This window comes from Hemitrygon akajei, chromosome 11 (assembly GCF_048418815.1).
Source record: "Hemitrygon akajei chromosome 11, sHemAka1.3, whole genome shotgun sequence".
NCBI lineage: Eukaryota > Metazoa > Chordata > Chondrichthyes > Myliobatiformes > Dasyatidae > Hemitrygon > Hemitrygon akajei.
Genome location: NC_133134.1, coordinates 142062861 through 142088403, shown reverse-complemented (window position 1 = coordinate 142088403; position 25543 = coordinate 142062861). Strand labels below are relative to the sequence as shown.

Below are 25543 nucleotides of genomic sequence, written 5' to 3'. Positions count from 1 at the left end.
CCTGCCACCTCGTACTTACTCCCCCCACCTTCTTCCCCCTTCCTTTCCAGTCCTGATGAAGGGTCTCGGCCCAAAATGTCTACTGTTTATTCCCCTCTATAGATGCTGCTTGACCTGCTGAGTTCCTCCAGTACATTGTGTATATTGCTATAGCAAGTTGATCCTTGATTTAATAGAATCTGAACTGTAACTTTTTCACACAAGGTATGGTACATACTCTATTTGAATTGATTAAGGCAGGTACAATAACAACTCTTAAATGACATTCAGTCAGGTACGTGGAGAGGAAAGGGTTTGAGGAATATGAGTCAACTGCAGTTAAATGGGTCAACTTATATGGCCTGCCAGTCAGCATTGGTGAGTTGTATCAAAGGGCCTGTTTCCTTGCTGTAGATCTCTGTGACTCTCCACATGGGACAAAGCAGCCCATTGCAGGAATCAAATTTGTGAACAGTTGCTGCAATCCCTCTAATCCAAACATCTCCTTCCTGAAGAAAGATGATCGGACTTGTACACAACACTCCAAGTGAAACCTCACCTGGGCCCTGCATAATTACGTTATTTTATTATTTTTTCAGAGATACAGCGCAGAACAGGCCCTTCCAGCCCAACTAGCCACACCACCCAGCAAACCACTTATTTAACACTAGCCTAATCACAGGATAATTTACAATGACCGATTACTAACTGGCACATCTTTGGACTGTGGGAGGAAACCAGAACACTTGAAGGAATCCCACGTGGTTCATGGAGGAAAAGCACAAACTCCTTACAGTCAGCAAACTCTAGTACACCATGAGCTGTGATTGCACTGTGCTAGCCGCTGTACTGCTGTGGCATGGATAAGATATCTTTACTCTTGAAATCAAATCCTCTTGTAATTAGGGGTAATATATCATTTTCCTTCCTAATTGCTTGCTGCATTTGCAAGGTAATTCCTAGTGATTCACACACACGGACAGGCAAATCTCTCTGAAATAACATCCTCCATGGTTCAATCTTACGTCTCCATCTGTCAGCCTCCTGCCATTTAAAAAAACTCAATTTTCCTATTATTTATGTGCATACAGTACATAAAATCTTCTGTGACTATGCCGGAGGCATCAGATGGATTAACATGCCCTCAAAGGAATTCTTTCAAACTTATTAAAGAAAATATCACAATGAAATTCAACATTAATCACACTGATTAAGACACAAAATGTGAAAAAATTATTTTTATAACCAGAGATATACTGGCATGGAAAAGTTTCACAAGCATTTAAAGACAAATGTCAAAAATAAGCATGTTATTATTAATGCATGCAATAACAACATTGATTTTGAGTTGTAAAATGTTATAGATTATTTTGTGCACTTAATGGAAGGAAGGCCCATTGCTCTCATGGTTATTTTTCAATATTTGACTTAAAGATTGTATATTTTGATGGCATATATGTAAAACAGTTGACACTTCCTAATTTTGGTGTACTCATTTAAGATTTACTGATCAAGAAAGCAAAGATAGGAAACATAACTTCACATTTCCTTTTCTTTTTTCAATTTTTTTCTCTGAACATTAGATGTTTGATTGTCTTCTTTTGTTTTAATCAATTCAATTGTGTTTCTTTGTTTTGTAGCTGCCTGTAAGAAAATGAACCTCAAGGTTGTATGAAGTATACACACTTTGATAATAAATATACTTTGACTTTTGACTTCTAAAATTCAGACCAAATTTCTTTTTGATGGTTGAACATGACCGTCCTGGTGCTCAGCTGCCACCTAGTGGTTCCTTGAAGAAATCCAGATGGACTCCACACATCTTCCTAATATTTTAATTTCTATTAATTTCCATACACTGTCCTTCAAAAGGAATCTGAAGAATTTCTCTGATAGCTTTAGGTGAGTGACTTTTGTGTCGCTGAATGAGGTTGATTGCACTACCTTTAAAAGTACTAAATCAATTGCTACACTTTTCCTGAGAGAAAAAATTACACATTAACAAAAAAGAAGTTATTTTTCCTCAAATTCAAGGAAGTAAAGACATTTTAAACTTAGCAGAACTGATCAGTGTGTTGTGTGGAGTCTGGTTCCAATCCAGTGCCAACATTAGGAACATAGTTATTTACTACCTACAAAATGCAAGTGCTCCAAATGAATTATAAACCAGTGCTTGGTCCCTTCTTCAGAAGCACCACAGGGTGGCTGATATGAGAAGTGTTGCAACAAAAGGTGAATTTCTGCATTTAAGACAGAAAGGTGATGTTTTAACGTTACAATAATATTGAATTAACGTTTGTTTTTAATTAGAATGGCAGCTGATGGAGCTGCTGGCTTATAACTCCAGCAACCCAGGTTGGAACCTGACCTCGTGTGGTCTGCGATCAGCATGCACGTTCTCCCTGTGAATTGTAGTGCTCCCCCAGATGCACTGGTTTCCTGCCACATCCCAAAGACATGCAGGTAGGTAGGTTAACTGGCTACTATAAATTGTAGTAGCCATTAATGTGTATGCATATCTGGTGAGGTGTAGGCAGGAATGTGGGGAGAATAAATTAGGACCAGTGTAAGTGTGTACACGATGGGTGGCTGTGACACATGGATCAAAGTGCCCTTTTCCATGTTGTATGATTAGATGAAATCAAAGACAAGTTTGAGGAAAGAAAGATCACTGGAAAATCCGAACCCACTGTTATCAAAACTCCAATAGTGGAAGCTGTATTAACACCTAGGTATTCCTGAGAGAGTTTAATGCTTATTCTGATTAGCTGATATGTGAATGGAACTAATTCTCTAATACTAAGTCATTGCACCTTGATGAAAGTAAAAACATCTTAATCATTTTTTAAATTAAGAACTTATGGCAAATTTGTTTGTCAGTCATTTTTTAAAAGGGTATAACACATACATTGAAGAGATCACCACTTTACATCTCATATGAGATAAAATGTTACTTCAGAACTAACTTGAATATGAGTTTGAAACATTACTTGGTGTAGCAAAGTAGTGTGCAGACATGAGATCCAGAGAAAATGTCATTCCATGATTTCACATAAACTCAAGCACTATTTTGAGTGTAACTAACCTTAGTTATGGAAAACAACACAAATTGCTGTTTATTATTAAGTTGGATGATAATTACCCTTAACCATTTCATATGTATTCAGTGCTAATTATTATTCTTGCCCAAGAAAAATATTAATTTCAGAAACCCTGTTGCAAGGGGATTTACATTTAATGCTGGGATATACAGGCTGATAACCTACAAGGATGACAGAGTATGGGTCATTAACTCAGAACTATACAATAGGCTAAGTCCCTTTAACTAGATAACTAAGTACACTAATAATGTCAATGAAATTGCTGGTAGTGTAACAGACATCTACAGCTCTCTCTTACCATCTATTATCTGGTAAGACTTTTTTTTAGTAGAAAGTGAAAATCAATAAAGGTTGTGATGAAGAGACTAACCTGAAATTTGAACTCTGTTTCTCTTTCTGCAGACGCTTCCTTCTCTACTAAACATTCTCACCATTTTCTGATTTTATTTATTATATTAATCGTTACATTTTATTTAATATTTTTTTCCTTTCTATTTGACAGAAGTACCTCAAAATCACGGAGTTTCATGGTAACCAGCAAACCTTCAACAGCTTGTCAAAGGCTACTCTTACAAGTCCACGCCTGGTAATCCAGTGTAACTCAGCGTAAACCAGGAATCAAGCCTGGTAACTTGCGTCTCTCTGATATTTGGTGCTATATTTCCATGACACAAGAACACATTGAGCTGTAAAACATTTTAATTAAATCTTTTATCAAACTCTAAATAACTCACATGAAATATCAACTAATGTAATATTACCTTCCATAAGAAATGCCTTTTTAGTAGTAAGTAGTATATCACATAAGACTAAAAACTAAATTGAAAACTTTCACGGAAATAAATTTCTCTTTTCCTAGTCTTTGTTAATGAATGAAAAAGTGATCCCATAAAAGACAGCTTCCTTTTCACTATGAACTATCGTGATGAGGTTTGACATTAGCAGATGATTTTTTTTTTAAACAGCAGATGCTGTAAGTCTGGAATTCTAAAGTGCTGAATACACTCACCAAGTCCGGCAACCTCTATGGAGCAAGAAACAGAGTTAATGCTTCAATTCCAAGACTCTCCATCAGAATTGGGAAAGAGAAAGTGAAGTTTTCTCTAGCAGAAAGGTGGAGGAAGATGGGTGCTCGATATCAAATAATTTAACTTTAGGTAGGAGGTAATTCTTTCTGTGCGTCTCAGAAATGGCCACTCCTGTCAGTCACCCATTTGGCTCAGTTTTGCTCCTTCTCTGATTATACTTTGGCCTAATGGGCATGTCTCACAGCCTTGCAATTAGCAATAAAGCATAATCTGATCCTAAGCATCTGGTCTCACCCTATCAGGGATATTAGATTTGTTTAATTCTGCCCACCTCAAACTACTGCCCCACCCCAACCATCTAAACTATCTTCTCTCTCTCTATCCCAGTTCAGATAAACATGAAAGGTAAATTCTGTTTCACTTTCCACAGATGCTGGCTGGCATGCTGAGCATTTCCAGAATCCTCTGTTTTTATTTTGGACTTTAGCAGAGGTGTACCTACTGTGTCATGGTGCACACGGTACTGTAGCATTACATACATATTACTATGATAGAAAATGCTGTCACAGGTTCTTAACAATCATGCGTTCAAATTAAAAAGCCCCAACCTCTGTAGCCCAGAGCCGCTTCCCAATTTTTACAGCCTGTACTTGAGGCCGGGCTACAGGACTCGGCAACAGAGGAAGAGGATCAGAGGAAAACGGGAAGGGAATAGCCGAAACTGGAAACATTGAAGAAGGTACTTGTTCAACATTTGTCAGCATGGGGGCCACACAGCCTGAGGGATTCACCTTCCTGAACTGTTCAAGGTGGATACAGCTAAGCACTGACTCCTTGTGATGACTCTGGTCTGTAGGAGGAAAGATGCCTGCAAGGACTTCAGCTCTGAAATGAGATAAAGAGGTCATTGCGGGATGAGGATAGCCTGCACTCCAGTGCTGATGGCCTGACTCGACTGTCACAACTTCCCTCTGCGATGCATACGTGTTTAAGTGCGAAACCAGGCGAGTCTTCAAAGGGTCAGAATGGTCCAATCCCTCAGTCACGCTAAGGTATCTGGCGACTTCAGACAAGCACTCCCGAAATCCCAGGATCCTGTAATCAGTGGCAAATGCTGGAGCTTCAAAATAACCTGTTAGTACAAAATCAAACAATTAGAACCTGTGCAATAAAGCCCCTTGTAAAAAAAAACAAACACACCAAAGTAAAATACAGGATCCATTAAACCGAAAATTTAAATGCAAAATTCTATCTATTCTCCAACAATTGCTCAATAGCAGAAGAGAAACAGTTTCCCCACCCCTGACCTTTTAACTCTTCTCACCTGCCTATATAAACGTTCCCTGGGTCCCTTCCTCCTTCCCTTTCTCCTGTGGCCCAATCTTCTCTCCTATCAGATTCCTTCTTCTCCAGCCCTTGACCTTTCCCACCCACCTGGCTTCACCTATCACCTTCCAGCTAGCCTCCTTCCCCTCTCCACTCCCCCCTTTATATACTGGCATCTTCCCCCTTCCTTCTCAGTATGTACTAAAGAAGTGTCTCGACCTAAAACATCGACTTTGATTGATGCTGCCTGCCCTGCTGAGTTCCTCCAGCATTTCATGTGGAGAAACATTTCAGGTTTACGTTGATAGATAGCGGCATCACAATCAATCTCAGTGCCTCAAGTTACAAAGTGGTGAAATCACTTTCACCGTACACCTTGGCTGCAGTGGTTAATAGTCGAGAAAGCCAGGCTTAGCTGTCAACATCACTAGCTACCAAACAGCCACAGATACTCACGACTAAGATGAATAATGAACTGGAGAGTGACAGGTATCATAGCACTGCACCTCAGTAGGAAAAATGCCCTTCTAGGGTAGTTTTGTATCTGTGTGAGGGCACTCCATCACGAATTGACAGCAGTCAAACTCTGCAAACTGCCCTATGACTGATTACCATGGAAATTATATACATAGCCTGCGTAATTTTCTGTGTAATATGAACAACCATGAAAAGGAAACAGATCTCAGAATCAGAATCAGGACCAGGTTTTACATCACCGGCATATGTTGTGAAAAGTGTTAACTTAGCGGCAGCAGTACAATGCAATACATGATAATATTGGGAAAATAAATAGATTGCATTAAGTATATATATGCATATTAAATAGTTAAATTAAAAATTGTGCAAAAACAAAAATAATAAAATTAAGGGCGTGTTCATGGGTTCAATGTCCATTTAGGAATCGGATGGCAGAGGGGAAGAAGCTGTTCCTAAATCGCTGAGTGTGTGCCTTCAGGCTTCTGTACCTCCTCCCTGACAGTAAAAATGAGAAGAGGGCACATCCTGGGTGATGAGGGTCACTAATAATGAATGTCACCTTTCTGAGACACCGCTCCTTGAAGATGTCTTGGATACTATGGAGACTAGTTCCCAAGATGGAGCTGACTGATTTTACACCTTTCTGTAGCTTCTTTCGTTCCTTTGCAGTAGCCCCCCACACCATACCAGACAGTGATGTAGCCTGTCAGTTCTGCTGCTCAGTTCAACACAGTAGATACATCAGGACCAGTACATTTTGACCCAATTAGGCATTTGCCCTAATTAGCCAAATTTTTATGGAAAGTTAAAAAGATATTAAAAAAGACAAACTAAAGTTAACTGAATTACAAATTAATATTTAAATAAAAAACAGAACAAATTAGAACACGATCAATGCTACTACAGTACTGTAGAACTGAGTCCACACTAGACTGGGTAAACCGTAACCAAAGCTTTTTCTCTTCGTTTTGACCCTCCGTCCACACTGAAACAGCATTTTCCTCCCCCGAAAACAGGGCTTTTCTAAAACGCCCTCCAGAGTGTGTAAATCTGAAAACGCCAGCTGGGCGGTGTAGTGTGGATGGGGTAACCAGGGCTTTTTAAAAACACTGTCATGACATGCCGGAACAGATGGTGGCGGCAGCGTGGCATTTCATTGTTTTCTTGAACTAAGAGGAGGAAACGGAAATAGTAGACCGTTTCTTCTTCACTTGTTTTCTGTAGCTGTGTCCTGTGCGCATGCCCAGTAGGAGAAGATTCACCCAAATACCCATTTTAATGTGGACGGAGGTATTTTGAGAAACACCTGATGTGGACGCCTATCATTTCTTTGTATCAAATTCACTAGCAAATCCACTGTGTGGATGCAGCCTTAGTTCCTAATAGTTATTGATGGAAGAATTCATCTAATATACATTGATGTGTATAGGGTGCCCAGGGCAGGGTAGCACCTTTGGTGAAGGGGCTTGTCCATTCTGGAGTACCTTTGGTCCCCACTGGATGCTCTGCTCTCACATGTGGTTCTAAGTAGCTGTTTATATGCGCCTATTGTCACACCCCAGTACATTGTTTTGACAGGCAGGCAAAATTAGGTATTGGTGGGCCTCATACCCAGTGAAATAGGGATATGGCCATACTAGCATGTGAAGTCAGCCCCAGTGGACTGTGCAGATGAGATTGACATCTTGGACTTTCAAAAAGCCTTTGACAAGGTGCCACACATGAGGCTATTAACAAGAGCCCATGGTATTACAGGAAAAATAGTAGTATAGATAAAGCCACGGCTGATTGGCAGAAGGCAAAGAGTGAGAACAAAGAAAGCCTTATCTGGTTGGCTGCCGGTGACCGGGACCGTTCCTTTTACACTATATGTCAATGACTTGGATGATGGAATTGATGGTTTTGTTGCAAAGTTTGAGCATGATACAAAGACAGGTGGAAGGGCAGGTAGTTTTGAGGATGTAGAGAGGCTGCAGAAGGACTTAGACAGATTAGGAAAATCGACAAAGAAAAGGCAGATGGAAAACAGTGTTGAGAAGTGTATGGTCATGCACTTCGATAGAAGAAATAAAAGGGTAGCCCATTTTCTAAATGGAGAGAAAACTTAAAAATCTAAAATGCAAAGGGACTTGGAAGACCTTGTGCAGGATTCCCTAAAGGTTAATTTGCAGGTTAAGTCTGTGGTGAAGAAGGCAAATGTGATGTTAGCATTCATTTCAAGAGGACGAGAATATAAAAGAAAGGATGTAATTTTAAAGCTTTGAAAAGCACTGTTAGGCCTCACGTAGAGTATTGTGAGCAATTTTAGGCCCCTTATCTAAGATTGGATGTGCTGACACTGGAGAGGGTTCAAAGGAGATTCACAAAAATTATTCCAGGATTGAACACCTTGTTATATGAGGAGCATTTGATGGCTCTGGGCCGCTATTCACTAGAATTCAGAAGAATGAGGGGTGACCTAATAGAAACTTATCAAATGGTGAAAGGTGTTGATAGAGTGGATGTGGAAAGGATGTTTCCTACAGTGAGAGAGTCTAGGACTAGAGGACACAGCCTCAGAATAGAGGAGCATCCTTTCGTTAAGAGATGAGGGATTTCTTTAGCCAGAGAGCGGTGAATCTGTGGAATTCATTGCCACAGGCAGCTTGGAGGCCATATCTCTATGAATACATAAGGCAGAGGTTGATAAGATTCTTAATTGGTCAAGCATGAAGGGATACGGGGAGAAGGCAGGAGATTGGGGCTGAGAGCAAAATGGGACTACTTGACAGATAGACCTCAGTATGTGCGGTTGGGAGACTGTAGGTCTGACACAGTGGTCAGCAGCACAGGAGCGCCACAGGGAACCGTACTCTCTCCGGTCCTGTTCACCCTGTACACATCTGACTTCCAATATAACTCGGAGTCCTGCCATGTGCAGAAGTTCGCTGATGACACGGCCATAGTGGGGTGTGTCAGGAATGGACAGGAGGAGGAGTATAGGAAACTGATACAGGACTTTGTGATATGGTGCAACTCAAACTACCTGCGTCTCAATGTCACCAAGACCAAGGAGATGGTGGTGGACTTTAGGAGATCTAGGCCTCATATGGAGCCAGTGATCATTAATGGAGAATGTGTGGAGCAGGTTAAGACCTACAAGTATCTGGGAGTACAGTTGGACGAGAAGCTAGACTGGACTGCCAACACAGATGCCTTGTGCAGGAAGGCACAGAGTCGACTGTACTTCCTTAGAAGGTTGGCGTCATTCAATGTCTGCAGTGAGATGCTGATGATGTTCTATAGGTCAGTTGTTGAGAGCGCCCTCTTCTTTGTGGTGGCGTGTTGGGGAGGAAGCATTAAGAAGAAGGACGCCTCACGTCTTAATAAGCTGATAAGGAAGGCGGGCTCTGTCGTGGGCAAAGTACTGGAGAGTTTAACATCGGTAGCTGAGCGAAGGGCGCTGAGTAGGCTACGGTCAATTATGGAAAACCCTGAACATCCTCTACATAGCACCATCCAGAGACAGAGAAGCAGTTTCAGCGACAGGTTACTGTCGATGCAATGCTCCTCAGACAGGATGAAGAGGTCAATACTCCCCAATGCCATTAGGCTTTACAATTCAACTGCCAGAACTTAAGAACTTTTTTTTTTTTTTTTTAAAGCTATTATAAATGCTTTTTGAGTTAGTGATTTAGATGCATATCATATTATTACTGAGTTAAGTATTGTATGTAATGAGTTTTTGCTACAACAAGTGTATGGGACATTGGAAAAAAATGTTGAATTTCCCCATGGGGATGAATAAAGTATCTATCTATCTATCTATCTATCATGAAATGGTGGAGCAGATTCAATGGGCCAAATGGCCTAATTCTGCTCCTATATCTTATGGTTTTATTACAGTCTTAACAATGAGATCCAATGGTCGAGAAGGTAGTTCTGCATTGCTTCTTGGAGAGCAAAGGGCATGATACGGTACAGAAGAAGTCGTGGTTATCCACTGCAACCAAGGGACATCCCAGTTTGAGATCAGTCTCATACCACTGAACCCAGACTTCCAAGGTCAATAGAGTGGAACTGTCGCAATGCAATGGCTTTTCCACTTTAAAAACTATCCCACACAAGTTTCACTGATACTGTCGGATATGATGGGGAACTAGCACGCTGCTGTGTTCTCTTGAGTGAGTGTGATGAAGAAAACTGGCACAAACACCCAGTGCAGATAATGGATTGCCTTCTTAAAACGTTGTTGATGACTGCATCCTCCAAATCTTAATTTTCATTGTAACATTCAAAATGATTATCAATACTGTTGTGTATTTAATATTTCAGTAATATTTGGGTAATATGGTAAATATATTATTTGATTAAGCATTCTTTGTTGTTTATATAATTCATTACAGCTTATATGTAAAATTATGCAAATCGCATCCCTCATTCTGTCACCACCTCATATGTGCGCACATCACTTAAAGTGTAAACTAACAGTATGTGCTTGTCCTGGTCTTACTGTGTTTTCCCTTCAATTAGCTTTATGTTTTAGAGTTTAAAAAACATAACAGTGATGATGAATGTGTTTAAAACAAACTGTGATGACTACCTCCCTGTTGAAGCACAGCAAGACTTTTGAGTTAAAAAAAACACACATTTGTTTCTTCACAAGTAGACAAGAAAGATGGCAGAGTAAAAAAAAAAGCAGAACACGAATGAATTCATGAGTACCAGGTGATAATAATCATAAGAAAAAGAGCAGAAATGGCTGGCTACGTCAGAAAGATAAACATGTGTTCAGGTGCACAAAAGATGACTGGATAATGTGTACTGAGTGAATTGAGCAGAATTTTGAAGCAAATGAAATAGCCAATGTAGCGTAAGTGCCAGTTTTGCTGAATACATTGGGTGGAAAAGCAAACAGTTTGTTTAGAAGTTTACCTGTTCCAAGAAAACCAGCCAAAATGAGCTTTCCTGATATCATGAAAGTAATGCAAGAACACTTAGAACCAAAACCACTGTTGACTGCTAAACACTTTAGGTTTCATTAGTGAAATCAAAAGAATGGGGAGACCAGTTCAGCTTATGTGGCTGAATTGAAGAGACTGTCGGAGCATTGTCAGTTTAGTAATGGGCTTTAAGGTGCACTGAGAGATTAGATAATTTGTGGAATCTTATAAGAAAACATTCAAAAATGGATCCTTACTCAGATTTTAAAAAAGCACAACTCACATTTAAAATAGCAATTGAAATTGCTGTGTCAATGGAAGCAGAAGTCAGGGATGCAATTGAATTGCAGTCAGGAATTAAAATGAGCAAGAACAAAATTGCAATGTCTAAGCAGAAACCTGGCCAAACAAATTGTGTAACTGTTGTGGCAGGGACTCACATACACCAGAACAATGTAGGTTGAAAGGCTACTTTGTCACAGATGGTAGAACTTAGAGAAAATGTAACAAAGTAATGCATACAAAGAGCATATTGGAAAGACAAAAATAAATGGACTACACAAGGAAGCGATAAAGATAAAAAGTCCAGTTGCAGCTTCAAAAAGAACACTAATCTACATGCTGTTGATGAAAAGTCTGATTGTGATGACAGTGACAGATGATCGAGTAGCCTTGAGAATTACAATGTGAAAACTAATGAGAGACAAGCAATATGGCTTACACCAGAAATGAACAGCAAGTTAATCAAGTCATTCCACGAAATGAGTTTAAACAACATTTTAAAGATACTGAACTGAATCTTGCAGATACCCAGCTAAGAACTTATACGGGATAAAAGATAACTCCTGTGGGAATGACATTCCTATCAGTGAAATGGAACAGCCAACAAGCCGCATTGGGCTTCTATGTGGTAAAAAGAGGAGGGCCAGCATTGTGAGGCTGTGATTTAATGAGGCAACTTCAGCTTGATTGGAGATCCCTCCACTATTTGCATGCCACATCCCCTGCAATAGAGTCAACTGAAAGCAAACTAAGAAATACACTGGATGATGCCACAGCTGTATTCGAGGATGGCATTGGGAAACTCAAACATACTAAGGTAAAATAGAGTTAAATAAAAATGCTACATCCAAGTTTTACAAAATCCATCTGGTTCCTTATACCATCTGTGATAAAGTAGCCAGTGAGCTAGACTGCATGGAGGCTGGAAGGAATTCTTTCCAAGGTTGTGTGGAGCTCATGGACAACACCAGTAGCCAAGAAAAATGAGTCTGTCAGGATCTGTGGTAACTTTCAGGTCACCATCAACCCAGTATTGAAAGTAGATCAATACCCTCTGCCCAGGATGATGGTCATCTTTCTGAAGGGAAACACTTTAGCAAAGTGGACCTAACTGAGTCTACGTACAGATGGAAATGCAAGAAGAGTCCAAAGTGTGTCTCACCATAAACACTCACAAGGGGCTTAATTGCTACAATGGGCATATACTGGAGGAGGATCTGCAGCTACACTCTGGCAGAAAGCTATGGATCAGGTGCTGCAAGGCTGTCCAGGCACTCCATGTTACCTGGACAACATCAGTGTTACCCATAAGGATGGCAAGGAACGTCTGCAAAACTTCAAGACAGTGTAAAAACGATTACAAGATTATAGGCTGAGCATGACATATTTCATTACGCCATGTTTTATGTGCACACATCGCTTAAAGTAAAAACGAAAAGCACACATTTGTCTTAGTCTCCTCGTGTTTTTCTCTCAATTCATTTTATGTTTTGGAGTTACAAAAGATAACAAGTACCTTCAAATTCTTCATAGTTCCTAACTTGTTGAAGTAATTAAATCATTTAATTTTCACTCCTGACCATTTTTGACATCTTCAAGCTTGAAATCGCAGTGAGCAAAACAATTCTAAATGGTTTTACTGCTTATTTCTCGCCAACTATCAGTGACAGAAATCACTGATTTTTGCACACTAACACACAACTGACATTATTAAAAACTGTCTGCTCTAAGCACAGTATAGTGTCTAATGGCTATACAAGTTCACTCCACTGCCGCTAGATAGAAACTGTTTGGCAACAGTCTCCTGTTCCAATTAAGCAGCATAGTATCCCAAATAAATGAAGGGAATCCCAGATATTTTCTCAATTAGCTTTTGTTCTTTATGTGTTGTCCCAAATAAGCAGCTGTCCTGATGGACCATTAACCAGAATCCACTGTACTTGCTGATTTGATTTGATGCAAAACAATGGATTTCACTTTATGTTTCAATGTCTATGTGACAAATAAAGCTAATTACTTTAGTTCCTCATCCCATTCCTTATGGTCTTATGATCTGTGATTTCTGCATAGTCACAGCAGGGCCCAATACAAACTTGAGAAACAGTGCCTTACTTTGTTCCAGGCATGTTGTAGCCTTCTAGACTCTACAATTTAAGGTAATTTGATTTATTAGTCTGTGCCTGTCATCCATCTATAATATTCAATGATCTTGATTTTTTTTGTTGGCTTTTTGTCTCTCTCTGGGAGTGAAGGGGAAAATCTATAGATGTAATTTATAGAGATTCAAATAGGCGAACAAAGGAGTTTGGTGCATAACTTAGAAGTCTGTGGTATTGCAAACTAGCTGTATTGCAAAAAAACAGAGATCTGGTATTAACGTGCTCTTTTCAGACCGAAAGGAGACAACTTTGAAGTGCTCCTCACAACCACATTAATGACCTGAAGGAAGGAACAGCCTGTGAAGTTTCCACACTCACCCATGATATGAAAATGAGTAGATGAGCAGAAAGTCATCGGGTTGTGGAGCAGCTCAGCACAGAAACAGGCTTTTCAGCCCATAGTCCCTGTGATTCTTTATTCTGTACCTGGACCATAGCCCTCCATACCCCTCCCATCTATGTACTTATTCAAACCCCTTTTAAATGGTTCAACAAAACCCACATCCACCATTTCCACTGACAGCTCATTCCACACTCACACCACCCTCTGAGCGAAGAGGTTTCCCTCAGGTTCCCCTTAAACATTTCACCTTTCATCCTTAATCCATAACCTCCAGTTCTGATGTCACCCAACCTCAGTGGAAAAAGTCCGTTTGCCTTTATGTTTGACCTCATGATTTTGTACACCACTATCAAACCTCCCTTCATTCTCCTATGCCCCAGGAAATAAAGTCCTAACTTATTCAACCTTTCCCTGTATGCTTAGGCTACATCCACACTAGACCGGATAATTTTGAAAACGCCGGATTCGCGTAAAAACAATAGGCGTCCACACTATGCATTTTTTAAAATATCTCTGTCCACATTGAAACAGAGATTTTGGCAAATCTCCTCCTGGCAGGACACATCCACCGAAAACAAGCAACATGTTTGGTGTTGAATCTCGCTGTGAAAGCGAGTTACAGACTAGAGAAACTTAAATGACGGACAGCTGTTGGCTTTGGCACAGGAAGAGTTAAAAGAAAAAAACAAACAAATACTGAAGCATATGGAGGAAACCGACAGGGAGTTCACAGACTGTATGACCAGGCTGACGACGAACATTGAAAAACTGACTAACTCTGTTGCATTAATAAAGCACCTTGTTAAATGTGTAAAACATGTCTGCATCAGTGTTATCTTGTATTTCCATACAATGTTACATCAGGCTGTTACACATCTATTGTCAGAGAAGTACTTGCATAAATAGGTAAACCACCTTCATACAAGCAAGGACAGAAAACAGGGTAAAGCGAGTACAGTACACTTATTTATTCAGTAAGTTATGGGTCAAAGTATTTGGTGAGTACATTTCTAACTCTTCTGGCTTCAGTCTCGTTGCCGTCTGTTCTGAAATTGTTAGGTTGCATTCAAGAAAACAATGAAATGACACGCTGCCGTCTGACAGTGTTTTCAGATTTCTCCGGTTACCCCATCCACATTGATCTGCCCGAGCAGCATTTTCAAAAATACCCACCCTGGAAAGCGTTTCTGAAAAGCTCCAGTTTCAGGGGATGAAAATGCCATTTTAGTGTGGACGGAGGGCTTACAAAATACATGTAAACAACATCCATTGCTTTTCGTCCATCAACTTTTGTGGCAACCTCCTTGAAAAGCTCTGTAAGATTACTTAGACATGACCTACCACACTCAAAGCCACGTTGACTATACCTAATTAGGCCCTATCTATTTAAATGCTTATCATCATCCAGTCTTCTGGTACCTCATCTGCCTGCCAGGGCCTCTGCAATTTCTGGGCCTCCCACAAAGTTCGAGGGAACACCTTAAAAGGCCCTGAGGCTTGGTGTTTATGCTAATTTGTCTCAAGACAGCAAGTATCTCCTCTTCTGTAATCCGGAAATGGTCCATGGCCTCACTACTGTTTTGCCTCAGTTTTATAGAGTCTGGATCCATCTCCCAAGTAAATGCAGAGGCAAAAAATCAATTTTTAGATCCTCACATCTCTTTCAGCTCCAAACATAGATGACCACACTGATCTTTAAATGGACTAATTTTGACCCTCTCTATCCTCTTGCTCTTAATATATCTGTTGAAGCCCTCAGGGTTCTCCTTTACCTTGTCTGCCAAAGCCACATAATGTTTTCGATTAGTCCTCGTGATTTCCCTATTAAGTACTTTCTTGCATTCCCTATATAACTCAAGTAGCTGATTTGTTCCTTGCTATCTATATCTGTTATGCACCTCTTCTTCTTTTTAAGCAGGGCATCAATATCTCTCTAAAACCAAGGTTCCCTAAACCTGTTAGCCTTGCTTTTTATTCTAACAGGAACATACAAACTTTGTGCTCACAATATCTCATTTTTGAGGTCCTCCCACTTACCAAGCATTCTTTTGCTAGAAGACAACCAATCTTAATCCAGCTTTGCCAGATCTTGTCTGATGCCATCAAAATTGGCCCTTCTCCTATTTAGAGCCTCACACTGAGGACCAGTCCAATCCTTCTCCATAATTATCTTGAAACTAATGGAATAACGATTACTAGATCCAAAGTGTTCCCCTACACACACGTCTGTCACCTGCCCTATCTTGATCCCTAAAAGGAGATCCAGTATTGCAACTGTCTGCTATCTCTCTACAATTTGTTCTTCTAAATTCCTTAAGTAGATAAGAAGATAAATGGTTTTTTGTCCTTCTTTACAAAGAGGCTGTAGTTTTAAAATAGGAAGATTTTATTAGACTTGTGCAGCATGCTGTTGAAGCCTTGCCTGGAATATGGTGTACAGATTTGTTCCTCGCAGCCAAGCATGTAATAATATTGGAGGCAGTACAAAAGAGATTCACCAGGCTAATTCCTGGGATGAGAGGATTGCCTGGGATGAAGAAAGTATAAAACGTTTCGTATTCCTTAGAGTTTAGATGAATGAGATTATCCAAGCAAATAAAATCCTGAGGGGCTTTGATACATTAGATGTTGGGGTGTTTTCGCTAGTGGAAGGAGACATAACAACAATTAGTCTGATCATTTAAAACTAAGTTACACAGAAATGTCTTCGCACTGAAGATGGCAAATCTCTGGAAGTCTCTGCCCTAGTGGGTGATGGAAGTATTAAAAGTGGAGGTGAATAAATATTGAATAGATAGAGGAATAGAGGGGCATGGATGAGCAGCACAGAAGAGGAGAGCATACATCAACCATGATCATACTAAATGGTAGGGGGGCTTAAAGGTGGCCTACTCCAGCTCCTTTCTTGTGTATTCTTGTACTTTACATTTTCTGCTTTTCGCAGGGATCGCTCCCTACGCGACTCCCTTGTCCACTTGTCTCCCCCCCCCATCCCTTCCCACCGATCTCCCTCCTGGCACTTATCCTTGTAAACGGAACAAGTGCTACACCTGCCCTTACACTTCCTCCCTCACCACCATTCAGGGCCCCAGACAGTCCTTCCAGGTGAGGCAACACTTCACCTGTGAGTCGGCTGGTGTGGTATACTGCATCCGGTGCTCCCGGTGTGGCCTTTTATATATTGGTGAGACCCGACGCAGACTGGGAGACCATTTCGCTGAACACCTACGCTCGGTCTGCCAGAAAAAGCAGGATCTCCCAGTGGCCACACATTTTAATTCCACGTCCCATTCCCATTCTGATATGTCTATCCATGGCCTCCTCTATTGTCAAAATGAATCCAAACTCAGGTTGGAGGAACAACACCTTATATCGTGGCTGGGTAGCCTCCAACCTGATGGCATGAACATTGACTTCTCTAACTTCCGTTAATACCGCTCCTCCCCTTCTTACCCCATCCCTGACATATTTAGTTGTTTGCCTGTTCTCCATCTCCCTCTGGTGCTCCCCCCCTCCTTTCTTTCTCCTGAGGCCTCCCGTCCCATGATCATTTCCCTTCTCCAGCTCTGGATCACTTTCGCCAATCACCTTTCCAGCTCTTGGCTTCATCCCACCCCCTCCGGTCTTCTCCTATTCATTTCGCATTTCCCCCTCCCCCACTACTTTCGAATCTCTTACTATCTTTCCTTTCAAGACTTTCAAGAGTCCTGACGAAGGGTCTCGGCCCAAAACGTCGACAGTGCTTCTGCTATAGATGCTGCCTGGCCTGCTGTGTTCCACCAGCATTTTGTGTGTGTTGTTGTTTTAATTTCCAGCATCTGCAGATTTCCTCGTGTTTGCACCGTAAATCCAACACTGGGCTCCCTGCAGTTTGCTTACCAACCACATATTGGAGTCGAAGACACCACTATCTTTCTGCTTCAACAGGCTAACACCCATCTGGATGAGCCAGGCAGCACTGAGAGAATCATGTTCTTTGATTTCTCCAGTGTTTTTAACACCATTCAATTTGCTTTATGAGGGAGTAAGCTCACGACGATGTAGGTGGATGCTCCACTAGTGTCCTGGATTACAGACTGCCTGTCCAAACAGCCACAGTATGTGAGATAGAATGCAGAGCTGTGTATTAGATACTGTGGTTAGCAACTCAGGGGACTGTCCCATCCCCTTTCCTGTTCACCGTCTACACCTCGGGCCTCAGATACAACTCAGAGTCCTGCCACCTGCAGAAGTTTTCAGACGATTTGACAGCTGTGGGCTGTATCAGCTGCGGTCAATAGGCTGAGTACAGAAGAGCGGTGAACAACTTTGTTGAGGGGTGCGGGCTGAGTCACCTGCAGCTCAACGTAACCAAGACAAAGGAGTTGGTGGTGGACTTCAGGAAGGTGAAATACACCCTGCATTCCCATCTCCATCAAGGGAACAGATGTGGAAATAGTCCAGGACTGTAAATACCTGGGAACTCACTTGGACAAAAAACTGGATTGGTCTAAAAATAGAGAGGCTCTGTACAAGAAGGGACAGAGCCTACTGTACTTCCTGAGGAGGCTCTGGTCATTTGCTGTCTGCAGTACTATGCTGCAGACGTTCTAAGACTCAGTGACGGCCAGCATTCGATTCTACACTGTAGTCTGCTGGGGCAGCAGGGTGAGAGCAGCTGACACCAAGAAGACGGATAAGCTCGTCAGGAAGGCCGATTCTGTTCTGGGGGTGGAACTGGATTCCCTGGTGGTTGTGTCTGAGAGGAGGATCCTGTAGAAGCTATGGAGCATTATGGACAATCCCTCTCACTCCCTTCATGACATACTGGACAAACAGAGGAGTGCCTTTAGTAACAGTCTGATTCCATCGAGGTACACCACTGAACACCACAGGAGATCCTTTCTCCCTGTGACTATAAGACTCTATAGAGCCTCCTCCTTGAGTATAGAATTATATGGTTTCATTGCACATCTGTATTTTGCACTATTACTTTTTAAATACACATTTTATAGTCTTTTCAGACCTCAATGCTTACATTTTGTATTTTAAAGTATGTATTTCTGACTGAAAAACCTTGCAACAATAATTTTCTTTGGGATAAATAAAGTTTTATCTTATCTTATCTCATCTTAATCAGAAACAGCTATTGGCAGCTGTGCTAGCTACACTCATATCCTGTATAAAAGAAAATATTATCTGGCTGGCACAGCAGGTGGATCGGGTGTGAGGATATGACAAATCAGAAACAGTGAAGCTGTAATCAAATTCAGAGAGTGCCAGCTATACCCAGCATTGAATGCTTTTGTTGTTGGAAGCTGATCCGTGTTCTCATTCCAATGAGAAAGTCAACTGGCACCAGTACAGATATCCGCCCATCAGGAATCAATAGATACAAGAACCTCAGGATCAACAGATACATCTCTAAGCATGCATTCACATCTTTTCATGTCTCATAATACTTTTTATCTGTAAGCTCCTGTGAAAGCGTGGAAATTTTACTCCATAAGACTACCCACCATGAAATGTATGTGCTTTTCATGGAAATCTAGTAACAAAGAAGCTATTCATTCTTAACGCCCAGTCAGTGTTAACTCTTCAACTATCTAATCCAATCATATTTCCTTACCCTTCCCCCATGTCCTTCTCTAATACAATCTGTTCAAATACTCATCCGATTCCCTTTTAAGTCATCTCAAAATCAATCGACCTCCAGGAAGCATTTTATTGCCACTCTACGTGCTAGCAATGCTTTTAAATGTATTCTTCATTTTTAATGATATCCTTAATTATTGTTATTGAGTTGAGAACCAATGGAAATTTTCTGTGTTTCATAATTCTGAATAAAAGCTATTCAATCTCATTTTAATATTATCTGATCCATCACTGCTCAGGTGTTCCAACTTTTATCCACAATCACACCTTCACATGTAGTAAGTCACATTACTCTGACATATCTGTGTACACCCTTCCCAATGGTAGACTGTGCTTGACAATTACGTACTTGACAATGTATCTACTTTTTCTTTGACGCATTTAACGGTTATGTATATAAAAAATGTTTCTAATGACTTGACATTTATCTAATCCCTTTCAGGACATCGGAGTGGAATTCGAAAGATCCAAAAGCAATTGTGTATTTCTGAAATGTAGGAAACACATCAGTTAACATTCCATATAGCAAACTCCCACAGACATGTGATGTTGGCCAGATGAACAGCTTCAGTATTACAGTCTGTGGAGATCGGCCAATACACTCAATAATTCTAAATATCTTTGGGCAATTTGGCTGAGGCAAAAGGTACAAAAAAGTCTAAATATTGTATCCATCCAAGGAGGAAAATGCAGTGCTCCATCTGTGAACATCAAAAGATGTATTTAAAGAAACATTTGACTCCAAATCAATTTGAAGTTTTCTGTTGTCCCAGGTCTGAGATAAGCAAGACTGTCGAGAGCACCACCCTCACCTGACCAACAAACACCAAGACATCGCTTGGCTGGCAATGAGAGGCACCTCCCAGTCAGAGGTTTGCTCTACTCAGGACACATCACCCCCAATGTAAGCTGTCATCAGTATGGACATGGAGGGGAAGAAATGGTCACCCACCTTTTGCAGACTGTAGATTTGTTAAGAGGCTATGAAGACTGATATAGGGGTCTGTGTCCCATTTCTTCCCTAGCAGCGGTTTGACAGATGACTCTGATCTACTAAGACTGCTCCCAAGAACATACACCAAGGCAGACAGCAAATGGTGCTCAAAGATCATCAACTCAGTGAAGGACACCTTTAGTTTGCCTGAAACTTGGTCCTCCAGCACAGTGAGATGTCTGCAAGGGAATGCTGCAGACAGGCTACAGATGTGCATACTGGGGAATGCTGCAGCCAACACTAAAGCTCTTTGGGGAAGGACCACCGTACAGTGACCGTCCGCTACCACACATGGAGGGTTGGATGTACCCCTCCAATAATCAAAGGGTCTATCACTTCAGGGAGCTACCTGAGTGGCAATGGTGCTACATTTGTGCCTTTTTCTCCTTAAAGTTCACATTAATGAAAGAACGCACTATGAATGTAAAAGTTGTTTTTGCAAGTTTTTGCCTTTTATGTAAGACCATAAGACATAGGAGAAGAGTTAGGCCATTTGACCCATTGAGCACGTTCTGCCATTTCATCATGGCTGATCCATTTTCCCTCCCAACTCCATTCCCCTGCCTTCGCCCCATAACCTTTCACATCCTAACTAATCAAGAACCTATCAAATTCTGCCTTAAATTCACCCAATGACCTGGCCTGCACAGCCGCTGTGGCAATGAATTCCACAGATTCATCACCCTCTGGCTAAAAAATTCCCCCTCGTCTGCATTCTAAGTGACATGCTTCTATTCAGAGGCTGAATACTCTGGCCCTAGACCCTTCCACCATAGGAAACATCCTCTCCACATCCATTCGATCTAGACCTTTCAATGCTCAATAGGTTTCAATGAGATGCCTGTCATTCTTCCAAATTCCAGTGAGTATGGGCTCAGAACCATCAAACATTCCCAGAATCATTCTTGTGAACCTCCTCTGAACCCTCTCCAATGTCAGCACGTCCTTTCTTAGTTAAGGGACCCAAAAATGCTCAGAAGCCTCCAAGTGAGGCCTCACCAGTGCCTTATAAAGCCTCAGCATTACACCCTTTTATATTCTAGTCTTCTTGAAATGACTGTTAGCATTGCCTTTACCTTCCTCACCATCGACTCAACCTGCAAATTGACCTTTAGGTAATCCTGCACAAAGACTCCCATGTTCCTTTGCACCTTGGATTTTTGAATTTTCTCCCCATTTAGGAATAGTCAACATTTTTGTCCCTTCTACTAAAATGCATGACCATACACTTCCCAACACTGTATTCCATCTGCAACTTCTTTGCCCATTCTCCTTCTCCTAATATAAATCCTTCTACAGCCTCCCTGCTTCTTCAATCCAATCTGCCCCTCCACCTATCTTTGTATCATCCACAATTTTGGCCACAAGACCCTCAATTCCATCATCCAAATTATTGACATATAACGTATAAAAGCCGCCCCAACATCAGCCCTTGAGGAACACCACTAGTCACTGGCAGCTTACCAGAAAAGACTCCCCTTATTCCAACCCTTTGCCTCCTGCCAATCAGCTAATCCTCTATCTATGCTAGTGTATTTCCTGTAATACCATGGGAACTTAACTTGTTTTGCAGCCTCATGTACTGCCCTCTGTCAAAGGCCTTCTGAAAATCCAGGTACACAACATCCACCAATTCTCCTTTGTCCTTCCTACTTGTAATTTCTTCAAAGAATTCCAACAGATTTGTCATGCAAGTTTTTCCCTTAAGGACACCATGTTGACTTTGGCCTCCAAGTTCCTCGAAACAACATCCATCACGCTACTGCCTGTAAGGAGTTAATACGTTGTCCCACGACCACCCAGGTTTTCTCTGAGTTCTCCAGTTTCCTCCCACAGTCCAAAGACATACTGGTTAGTAGGTTAATCGGTCATTGTTAATTATCCCATGGTTAGTCTAGGATTAAATCAGAAGATTGCTGGGTTGCTTAGCTTGAAGGTCCAGAAGGGCCTATACCAGGGCGTATCTCAATAAATATTTAAAAATAAATAAATTGGAATTCACTATCAACTCCAACATACTCCCAACCACTAAGGTCAGGTTAACTAGCCTATATTTGCCTTTATTTTGCCTTCCCCCCCCCCCTTCCTTCTTGAAGAGTGGAGTGACATTTATAATTTTTCAGTCCTCTGGAACCGTGCCAGAATCTAGTGATTCTTGAAAGATCATTATAAATGCCTCCAAAATCTCTTCAGCTACCTCTTTCAGAACCTTGGGGTGTAGTCCAACTGGTCCAAGAAACTTATTTACTTTCAACCTTTTCAACTTCCCAAGGATCTTCTCCCTTGTAATAGCAACTGCACTCACTTCTGCCTCCTGACACTCTTGAACTTCTGGAACACTGCTAGTGTCATCCACAGTGAAGATGCAAAATACATATTTAGTTCATTTGCCATTTCTTTGTCCCCCATTACTGTCCAGTGTCATTCTCCAGAGGTCCGATATCTACTCTCACCTCTCTTTTACTATTAATATATCTGAAAAAACTTTTGGTATCCTCTTTGATATTATTGGCTAGATAATTTCATATTTCATCATTTCCATCCTTGTGGCTTTTTGGTTGCCTTCTGTTTTGTTTTTAAAAGCTTAACAATCCTCTAGCTTCCCACTAATTTTTGCTCTATTATATGCCCTCCATTTTGTTTTTATGTTGTCTTTGACTTCCCTTGCCAGTTCCAGTTGTGTCCTCCTGCCTTTAGGATACTTCTTTGGGATGGATGTATCCTGCACCTTCTGAATTGCTCCCAGAAGCTCCAGGCACTGCTGTTCTGCCATCGTGCTTCCAAACTACTTTAGCCAGCTCCTCACTCATGCCTCACTTCCCTTTGCTCCACTATAATACTGACACATCTGACTTTAGCTTCTCCCTCTCAAATTGCTGGCTGAATTATATCATAGTAGGATCACTGCCTCCTAAGGTTCCTTTCCCGTAAGCTCCCTAATCAAATCCAGTTCATTAAACAACACCCAGTCGAGAATCGCCTTTCCCCTATTGTGCTCAACCACAAGCTGCTCCAAAAAGCCATCTCATGGGCATTCTACAAGTTCTCTCTCTTGGGATCCAGCACCAACCTGATTTTCCCAATCTACCTGCGTATCAAAATCCCCCATATTGTAATATTGGCCTTTTGACTTGCCTTTTCTATCTCCCATCATAATTTGTAGTCCACAGGCTGGTTGCTGTTCCAAAGCCTGTATAGTCTTTTTACCATTGCAGCTTCTTAACTCTATCCACTCTCATGCTTGTTAATGTACTTTGATAATAAATTTACTTTGAACTTTAAACAAGGTTTCAACATCTGATCCCATGTCACCTATTTCTAAGACTTGATCTCATTTTTTACCAACTGAGCCACACCAACCCCTCTGCCTACTTGCCTGTCCTTTCGACACAATGTGAATCCCGGGGTGTTAAGCTTGTTAATCTTCTTTTAGCCACGACTGTGACGCCCAGAACATACCTGCCGATCTCTAACTGCGCTACAAGGTCATCTACCTTATCCCGTATGCTGCGTACATTCAAGTATAACACCTTTAGTCATGTCTTTCTCGCCCTTTTTCAGCTTCCCCTCATGTTACACTGCAACTCATTCCACTGGTGGCAATTTTGCCCTGTCGCCTTCCTGACAGTCTCTCGGCACACTGCGACTGCTCGTATACTAACAGCCCAATCCTCAGCCCTAACACTCTGTTTCCCATCCTCTAGCCAAATTAGTTTAAACCCTCCCCAACAGCTCTAGCAAACCTGCCCACAAGGATATTGCACTCCCCCCCCCACCCCCCCACGGTTCAGGTGTAACACGCCCCTTTCGAACAGGCCTTTTTGAAGGCGATCCCAATGATCCAGAAATCTGAAACACTTGCCCCTGCACCAGTTCTTCAGCCACGCATTCATCTGCCAGATCTTATTTTTACCCTCACTGGCGCGTGGCACGGGCAGCAACATTCGAGGTTCCGCTTTTCAGCTTTTTACCTAACTCCCCAAATTCTGTCTTCAGGTTCTCCTCCCTATGTCACTGGTTGCTCTCCCTCCGCCTTTACAATGCAGTGGACCCTCCGAAACGTCCCAGACACGACTCGCAGATTCCTCCCTCCTTAGCTCTTCGGCAGCCGCGCTTTTAAACAAAAATAGCGCGCAGTGGGATGGAGGGGTTGCAGCCTTTGCTCAGAGATTTGATACCTGGCATCTGAGCTTTTGTTCGTCAAGCCGCCTCTTATCAGTTACTGCTCGTCCACTATTCAAAGAACTGGGCATCACACTCACCTCTTCCGCTGCTCGTGTGGAGAATTTTCAAATGATCGACTGTCATTTGCAGAATTTCCGCTTTTTCCAGTTTAGTTGATCCCTATAAAACGAGGGAACTGTTAGACGAAGACTGGACCACTCAACCCTATTTTCCTCAAACTATTTAAAATTTGGTGTAATACACCCAAACTACCAGTATTCTAATAACCCCCCCCCCCCACCCCCATCACACGTTTGCCCGCACAGTGCATCTCCCCTACTCCGAACTACACGGGACGCTTCAATCCTACTTGTTTATCGTAGGCACTGGGAACCAGTCGGCGAAGTTCTGACAGACTGTTGTTAATGCGATCTCTTCGACGTTTCTCGACTATCTGCAAGTAAACGAAAGGCCAGCTTTATAACTATCACAGCTCCGCTAAGGTGGGAAAGAAACAATAAAAATTAGGGCAGAGTGATTTGCAGGGAAGTTGTAAACCTACTCCTCGTCTCTTCTTTCGTGCCTGGTTCTGGGAGCAAGCTGCCAGTTTCCCGGGATTGAATTCCTTCTTGCTCCTATTTAAAATAAGATTTGCATAGACATTTCCTTAGCTTATTTAATTGTGTTGCATTTTAACTGATTTCCGCTAGTAACCGTGGAGAATTTCTCTAAATATAAACTAGGTAATAATTCAGGAGAATTAACGAGTAAAGAAATAATTTACCCGTTTTCATCTTCAATGTCTAATTCACTGTCCGAGGAGCTGAAGTCGACAGATCGCTTCATTATTGATTCCCCCGCTCTCGCCGAACACCCCTCTACTCCGAGCGTCGCGTAGGCTGCAGTGAGCTCCCGCTTTCCCACGGTATCAGTTTATCAGCGTCAGCAGCGGGTTCCAACCCTCCGGAGACCGCCTGATTGACAGTCCGGCCGGGCCGGCTTTTCTTTTCGTCATCGCTGCCGCCCCGGGCTTCCCTCGGAAGGAGGCTTTCGCCGTTGCTGTGGCGATCGCTGACGAGTGCCTCCGTGCCGGTGGAGTTGCGCTCTGCCAAATTCCAAAGTCAATGGTCAGTA

General features: G+C 41.7%; 1 protein-coding gene and 1 long non-coding RNA gene across 2 annotated transcripts in view; one reads left to right on the top strand and one right to left on the bottom strand.

Moving 5' to 3' along the window:
* The window catches only part of LOC140736092 (uncharacterized), a 28143-nt gene extending 24427 nt beyond the window's left edge, over window positions 1-3716 (top strand). Inside the window, exons 2-3 of the long non-coding RNA XR_012100887.1 lie at window positions 2290-2442; window positions 3583-3716. This is a non-coding gene — a long non-coding RNA (uncharacterized lncRNA). The remainder of the gene's footprint in view (window positions 1-2289; window positions 2443-3582) is intronic.
* Window positions 1203-25543, bottom strand: LOC140736089 (hairy/enhancer-of-split related with YRPW motif protein 1-like). Its single transcript, XM_073061842.1, has 5 exons — window positions 25194-25543; window positions 24972-25044; window positions 24780-24863; window positions 24508-24589; window positions 1203-5240 (listed from the first exon to the last, which is right to left on the bottom strand). The coding sequence occupies exons 1-5, from the start codon at window positions 25253-25255 to the stop codon at window positions 4702-4704; spliced, it is 840 nt and encodes a 279-aa protein (XP_072917943.1). The 5' UTR covers window positions 25256-25543; the 3' UTR covers window positions 1203-4701.

Bases quoted from the DNA above. Each gene is read 5' to 3' on its own strand.
- LOC140736089 (XM_073061842.1), bottom strand. From the start codon at position 25,255: ATGAAGCGATCTGTCGACTTCAGCTCCTCGGACAGTGAATTAGACATT. The intron at 25,045-25,193 runs GTAAATTATTTC...TATTTTAAATAG, and splicing joins GACATTGAAGATGAAAACGG to GAGCAAGAAGGAATTCAATC. The intron at 24,864-24,971 runs GTAGGTTTACAA...GTTTACTTGCAG, and splicing joins CACGAAAGAAGAGACGAGGA to ATAGTCGAGAAACGTCGAAG.